Source organism: Montipora capricornis, chromosome 4, assembly GCF_036669925.1.
Source record: "Montipora capricornis isolate CH-2021 chromosome 4, ASM3666992v2, whole genome shotgun sequence".
NCBI classification, from domain to species: domain Eukaryota; kingdom Metazoa; phylum Cnidaria; class Anthozoa; order Scleractinia; family Acroporidae; genus Montipora; species Montipora capricornis.
The window spans coordinates 15,279,277-15,286,776 of record NC_090886.1 but is presented as its reverse complement, the minus strand read 5'-3'; the positions used below and the strand labels follow the sequence as shown (position 1 = coordinate 15,286,776).

The 7,500-nt window shown below is 40.3% G+C and overlaps 1 protein-coding gene across 1 annotated transcript in view; it reads right to left on the bottom strand.

Annotated features, from left to right (window-relative positions):
- The window catches only part of LOC138045646 (D-amino acid oxidase-like), a 20,544-nt gene that overhangs the window by 5,944 nt on the left and 7,100 nt on the right, over window positions 1-7,500 (bottom strand). Inside the window, exons 3-4 of the mRNA XM_068892217.1 lie at window positions 1,979-2,058; window positions 1-49 (exon numbers count right to left, since the gene is read on the bottom strand). The exon at window positions 1-49 is cut by the window's left edge and continues 17 nt beyond it. Of these exons, the coding sequence (XP_068748318.1) occupies window positions 1-49; window positions 1,979-2,058 (129 nt within the window). The remainder of the gene's footprint in view (window positions 50-1,978; window positions 2,059-7,500) is intronic.

The following is a 7,500-nucleotide window of genomic DNA, read 5'->3' as shown; positions in this document are numbered from 1 at the left end:
CAGATAATACTTTCCATTGAAAAATAATGCTGTGAATGAATAACCAAACCTTCACAAAAGAAATTTAAAGAAATATGAATAACTGAGATGGACATTGCTGACCCTAGTGGGTGAAAATAATGAAACAACGGTGACTCGGGGATACTTGGAAAAAGTCTGAGATGGGTCAGTACATTATGTACTTCTTTGCAAGAGTTGAGCCTACGACCTTTTGATTTCTTCTAGTTTGGAAGTTCTATCTCTGGAGGAATTGCATTTTTTCCGAATTAATTCCCCAAGTCACCATTGAAAAACTGTCATCTCTTAAAAAAGAATGAAGTTAATGATGCATTAAATTTACTGGTACTAACAATATTAAAAGAACACAGGATGACCATTTACAACAAAAGCATACAAAAAATCACTTCCATTTCCAACTGTTTCAGAAAACAGTTTAGCCTAATACCCCCAGAAAAGACTTGCAACAGCCTGGGTTCAGGCAGTTTGAAGTGCTACAGAGGTTTCAATAAGCACCGACAGCTGACGAAAAGCATCAGCTGCTTCGCTCAGAGCAGTTGGCTACTTTTCCCCTAAATTGAATTAATTGAAGGATTCCTTGAAACTTTAAGTAAATTTCATTTTTGATGGACTTGAATGTACTTGTTTTAACCTCAATTTCAATATAATTATCAGATTTGACACTGTTATCTTTGAGCTACAGTGAACGGCTAACTTTTTTCCACTTTTTTGCCTAGACCAACTGTCGCATTTCTTTTACGTAATTCAATTACATTTTAGTTACGTCCGCAAACATATCATGACGTTTGAGGCAAAAAGGTTGTTATTGAGTAATCGTTGCATCAAGACTTGTTTTCCACTAAAACTGTAAATTTTTCTTTTAGTTTCACTGGTTAAGCCTTTTCGTTCGTTCACATTAAAATGACATTCTTATTGTTCAACAGAACTGATTTCTCACGTTGACCAAACAAAATTATTGCGGTTTGTCTAGACAAACCAAAATGTTTCGATATGCGCTTGAAAAAATACAGTCAGCTACTCGACTTTAAACCAGCTGCCTACTTCAAATTTTATTGAAACCCCTGCTTAAGCACAGTGCTACAAAAAAAGCACCATGTGTTTTTTGTCATAAAAGCTGTATGGCCAACCCTGAATGTATCCTCCCAACCATGCACAAATGTAATTGTGAATTAACTGCACACCCTAACCACAGGGAAGGTTGCAGTTGTTAGTTCCCTCACCTTGTCTATAATAGCACAAGTTTACGTTTTTCAATTTTCTGGACCATTTTGGGCTTTGCTTTATACAATGTAAAATTTGCCTTCAATTTTTTTAAGCAAGAGCCTCTTTGGACTTAATATTTTAGAATACATAAATTTCTTGATGGAGTTTGATTGATATGGATGAGTGTAGTCGAGAGAAGGATTAATGTTTAGTAATCAACATTTGGATAATGTTATTTTCATGATCAGGTGGGTTTACCTAGTACGGGACCTTGTGTTCTTTTGTATGCTTACATGTAGCTACCTACCTTTGGGCGAATTTGTTAATTAATATTAATAAAAAATAATAAGTAAATTAAAATAAAATAAATGAATGGACTCGAGAAGCTTTTCCACTGGAAAGACACCCACTTGGACAACAAGAACAGTCCTTGACTCAGGACTACACTGCCCTAGATGATCAAACTCCATCAACATTATCATGATTCCTTAACCCTTTCAGTCCCAAGAGTGACAATTATAGATTTTACTCTAACGCCAGACGATTTTACTCGTCAATGGGGAACCCCACAGGAGTGAAAGGGTTAATTTAAAAAATTTTCGATACCAAATTTTCTCAAGTTGAACTTATACACCCAGTACACGGCATTGTGTTGTTTAACCCAATGAAACAAAGAAATTCCTTTAATTTCTCTTTGCCTCCAAGAGAACCGTGAAGCTTCTCAATGATATAAGACTCCTATACTACACTTACATACTTGGTTGGCTTTGGAAAGTGTGCAAGCTCTTTCTGACTTAAAAGGCGATATCCATCAACCAGATCCCTCCAGAAAGGCTCCTATTTTTGAGTAGGACATAATGAACAGTGAAATATTTGGTTTTTCTAGCCTTCAAAAACATATACACTTAGTTTAAAACAAAGAAATTATCCAGCCTGTTACTAATATCTTTTCTTTTCCAAATGCAACACTGCACATAACAAAGTTCGGGCCATTGCATTTTATAGCCAATCCCTACTGTGGGTGTTCAAGGATGTGATAGCCATGCAGGGCTTGCAGAGTGGACAAGCCCCTGCTACTTATAATGTGCTTCCTTATAGTGTGTGTTTCAAATCATTCTCTCTCTTCTCAGGTCACCAGCAGGCGTGACCCTGTGTATATGTTTCAAACAGCCTCTAACAATAATTAATAGTAGAATGTACAGTTTTAGGTCCAGCCCCTGACTTAAAGGCAACAACCCCAGTGGGACCTCCTCCTACTAACAGGAATAGCGTTGATGGCTGGTCACTGGCACCTAAAAGCCACTTGCTTTGGGTAGATGGTGCTTGTTAGCCAAGGAAGGCAGCTCACATCAGGGAAAAGGAAACCCTGAATTCAAACCTCCATTGTCTTACGACCATATGCAGTCACAGAAATGCTTGATCATGAGGAGTTAACTTAAAAGAAAAAGCAGGTCAGAGCTGAAGCCCATAGCGCAGCTCATCCTTGTCATCAACCTCATTCTGGCAGCTCCCAAAAAAGGATTTGGAGACACCAGACTAAAGTAAATTAAAGAGCCTAAGACCAGCCTTAACTGCGATGTTGGCAGGAATGTGAAGACAATGTTGACAGGCTTTTCTGAAAACCTTCAGGACATCAGAAAATCTCGAAGAACAGCTCACGAACAAGCAGCAAGATCAAGAGACTGACTGTGGACATAAGCATTTTTCAGGAAACAAGGGACTGCCAAACTCAAATACAATGAAGGAAAATAACTAACATGTTTTACTGGCAAAGGGAAAGCCTCTGACTAGCCCAGAAAGTATGGTGTAAACTTTATCATGATAAGAAAAAGCCTAATTAAATATATGATAGAACCATGCTTCTATGGTTCTGAAACTAGACTGCTGACTCTTTACAGACCTTACAATGTACCGGTATGTCACCCTTTGTAGCAAGTATCTCCTACAATGGACTCTTACTGGATATAAACTCTTACTGGATGCCATGGATAAGTTCTGTGAGACACTGGCATCCATCATCAGGGGCATCCCTAAAAAGGAACAACTTGTTCTCCTGGGTTATTTAAATGCCAAAGTACATGTACATGTACGTCACTGCAGATCACGAAATGTGGCCATCAACAGCCAAGCCATGGCAAAGCACCAGGCTGTGTTCTTGTTCCCACCATTTCTAGGATTTTTTCTGTCATACTCCTAAAGTACATGTATGCTTTCCACAAAGAAGCAGATGAAATCTACCAGCTGCTAGATTAGATGGCCAGCTATTCAGCCTTGTCCACCTGAGACAAACGTACATCATTCAACACATGATATAACGCTTGAGGTTGATGATGAAGCCATTTGCAACACACATCAAACAAGAACTACAGCTGCTACGGGACCATTTCTTCATGACCCTTTGCTGACCACCATTTTGAAAAAGACCCACGACCTGGTCAAATACAAAGGCGTTTCCAACCATAATCATTACTTCCAAGTACTTCTGATGTAAAAGGCAATTCACCAACAACTGTACTTCTCAGCAACAGGGATGATCTCATTCAGACCAAGAGGAGAGGTGAGGTCATGATGGTGGTCTTGCATATTGCCAACTATTCAAAGGCATTTGATACAATCAGATTTAAGTCAGGTTTGACCAAGATGCACTCAATTGGATTTTCTAAAGGTTTCTTTATAATAATGTGGATGCTCCACTATCTTTGTGGTCAAAGACAGTTCGTCTTTGATACCTGAACCATTAAATACATGTATAGAGTTCACCAGGGTTCCATAATTGGACCATTCATCTTCAATCTAATTATGTTGCAGACCTCCATGAATAAATAATTATTACAGTGTATGTCCAATGCCTTTGTTTAGTATGCAGATCTACAATACTACAAACTCTAACTTACATGTACAGTGTAGTGTTAAATGTTTCAAAGACGAAATTATGGATGCTACTATCTACAAAGCAAATGTCTCAGTCTCACAACTTGGACTGTCGTTCAGTGAATGTCATCTGTCACGGAGTCCGACTGGAACGTGTTCACTCGACCAAATTGCTTGGTGTACAGTAGTACAATTAACATTTAACTTGGAATGAGCATGCTACCAAAAACACTTGCATCATGTTATGGGATGCTTGTGGCATTATTGAAATTGAAGCACTTAGCTCCCTTCCACTTGTCGAAGAGGCTGGCAGAAAGTCCTGTTCTTGTAAAACCGGATTATGTTTCATATCATCAGAGTTAACATCAGGGTTCTTTGTCCAGCGTTAGCTACAGTCTGCATATTTCCAATCAATACCTACCGAGCACCAGCAACGGGGGGTAGAGAGCTCATTTCTGCAGAGGGTACTACGCAAGGCGATCCATTAGCAATGTGCATGTATGCTGTCTGTCTACAGGCAGTGAGTGAAGCCAAACAATGCTGGTTTGCAGTTGATCCGACAGGGTGTGGATCACTACAGAACATCAGGATGTGGTGGGATGAGCTGTTGTTGGCTGGACCGGACTTAGGATATTATCCTAATGCTGGAAATGATGGCTTGTTACAGAGCCTGATAAGGAGGAAATCGCTAGGAGCATCTTTGAAGAAACAGCAATTAATATCACCACAGAAGGATGGAAGCATCTGGGTGCAGCGCTGGGCTCCAGGTCCTATCTCGAGCAGTACGTTAACAGTAAAGTCAAAGAATGGGTGGAGCAGGTGACAAAATTGGCTGAGTTTGCTTTGTCACAGCCCCAGGCTTGCTACGCAGCATTCACTTTTGGACTAAAACACTGCTAGACGTACTTTACCTGATATAGAAGATCTACTTGCACCTTTGGAGCGTGCAATAGCTGATGCCCTAATACCGTCCATTACAGGTCACAAATGTACACAAGCTGAAAGTGAGCTGCTGGCACTGCCAGTGAGTGTGGGAGGTATGGGCCTAACAAATCCGAGCCAAACAGCAGCCTTAGAGTATGCAGCATCAGCCAACATCTCTGGTCCACTAGCCCAACGAATAAAATCACAGGCGCATGAGCCACCAGACGAAAGTAAAGTACACGCCATGCAATGGGAGATGGGCCAAGTCAAGTATTCAGTATCTGAAGGAAAAACTTGATGAGGTGAAGGGCTCGATTTCTGGAAAAACTTTGAGAGCTGTCGACCTTGCCACTCAGAAAGGTGCTTCTAGCTGGCTTACTGTTAATTACAGATTATGGATTTTGATTTAAACAAGAGTGAGTTCCAAGACACCGTAAAATTCAGGTACGACTGGGAAGTTCCTGATACTCTCTCTGTTTGTGTTTACAGGGACATCTTTAATGGGGATCACGCTATGATATGCAAACAAGGCGGGTTTATCATCCAATGCCACAATAAACAGAGGGATTTGGAGGCAGAACTGCTTAGCATGGTATGAAATGGTGTCAAAACCAAACCAGCTTTGCAAGACATCACAGAAGAAGAGTTGAATAGGGGAGCCAACACCGCCCCTCATGTGTGGGGGGATATAGTTGCTAGGGGATTCTGTGAGAGGCAGAGGTTGGTTTTTTTTTATGTCAGAGTACGTCATTCGAATGCAGACTCCTATAGAGATTTGGATCCAGACCAGATAATCAGGCAGCATGAAACAGAGAAGAAGCGCCAGTGTGCCAGCCATGTGTTAGCCATTGGTTTTCAGCACGACGGGTGGAATGGGGGTGTAATGGAATCAATACCATAGTAGACTTGCTCACTCAGAGTTAGTTGCTACAAAGAAGGGCGAAAGTTATGCGACTACCATGTCATGGATCAGGGCAAGAGTGTCTTTTTTCAAGGCTTGTATCTATGAACCGAGCAACGGGTGGGAACCGGACTAGTCGTAGGATTTTCGCATTCTTGGGCCGTGACTTTGCTCAGACTGAAGTTTTCAAAGAAATCATCTCAGAAAGACATTACACACTTTAAAAATTAAACCCACATGTTGTGTGATCAGTGTGAATTGTAGCTGCTTGTTTTAAAAAATTAATAATGATGACAACTTGTAATTGGCTTAACTTGATATCTTCAACACGCGAATTGTCCCACATGATAGCGAATGAGAATGAGTTTGTCTGTGCAAGTATTCCATCTATTTCCATTGCGCCACGACCAGATCACGTTCTCAATAAAACTTTTGAAAAGAATACGAACCCTTGATAACCTTTCTGACCTCTTTTGCTTTGGGAGCCGACTGAGAGATCATTTCGTCGAATGCCATCGCTACGTAGTAAAATTGTACGGTGGAATAATGCGCGTTTCCATCCCGAAGATGGAGCCAAACCTTTGCTGTCCATTTAGACTTTTTGTGAAATTTTCGTAGACGTTATCTAGCAAATGTGACGTCTAAGAAACAATACTTTCAGCAGAAAAGCCAGCTTTCAAGTCGATCGCTAAGCTGTCCGGAAACTTTGATGCACTCTCCGAATACAGGATGCGCATTTCAACACTGGTCCAGTTCTGTATCAGAGGCAAAACTGTCAACTCAACTGGCGAGCCTACACCCAATCTGATCAACGAAGTCGTATCAACTCATGAACTGGAGTAGGCTTATTCTCATTTCTGCATTTTAATGCCGCCGTTAATGTCTTATTGCATAAAATTTATACTGGTGTATTGCTAAGTCCAGTAAAAGTCGCGCACTACCTCTATTTGACGCACTAAGGAAGTTACATCTTTTAATGTATATCACTTGCAAAATACTACTAAAAGGAAAAGCTGTTAATCTTACCTTGCTCCAAAGCTTGTCATGTCCCGCCATCTCCCGCCTTTCCCATGTGTTTTTATCCCATTGTGACATTCTTGGCAGCAATATCCATTTTTATTCCCAACCTCTCCATAATTAACCATAATGACTGAACTTCTCTATTTTGGACTGGTACGTACAAAAAAGCGGAGATTCGATCAATGAACATTTTCTTCACGTAAAGCCCATTTCACCTCGATGCAGTTGGTGGCAAAACGCTTTCACCATGCCTTGTCTAATTATTGATTTTTTACCCTTAAACTGGGTGTCAAATGCTGATTGACCTTTTTCTGTGTTTTGCCAGTAGTTTGCTGGATGATCTAGTTTGATACAATGACGTTTTTTCATGACAAGGGCAAGTAAAATTTGCTATTCTCGGATGCGAATGAGCTTTGAAGTGACCTTTCAATCGAAGAAAAACTGGATCAAATTTCAGAATAAGAGATCGTTGGATTACAACAACGTATTTTAATACTGTGGTCCATGTTAACTTACAAAAACCAAAACAAGTGTACGAAAACCAGCATTTAAAAAATTCTCAA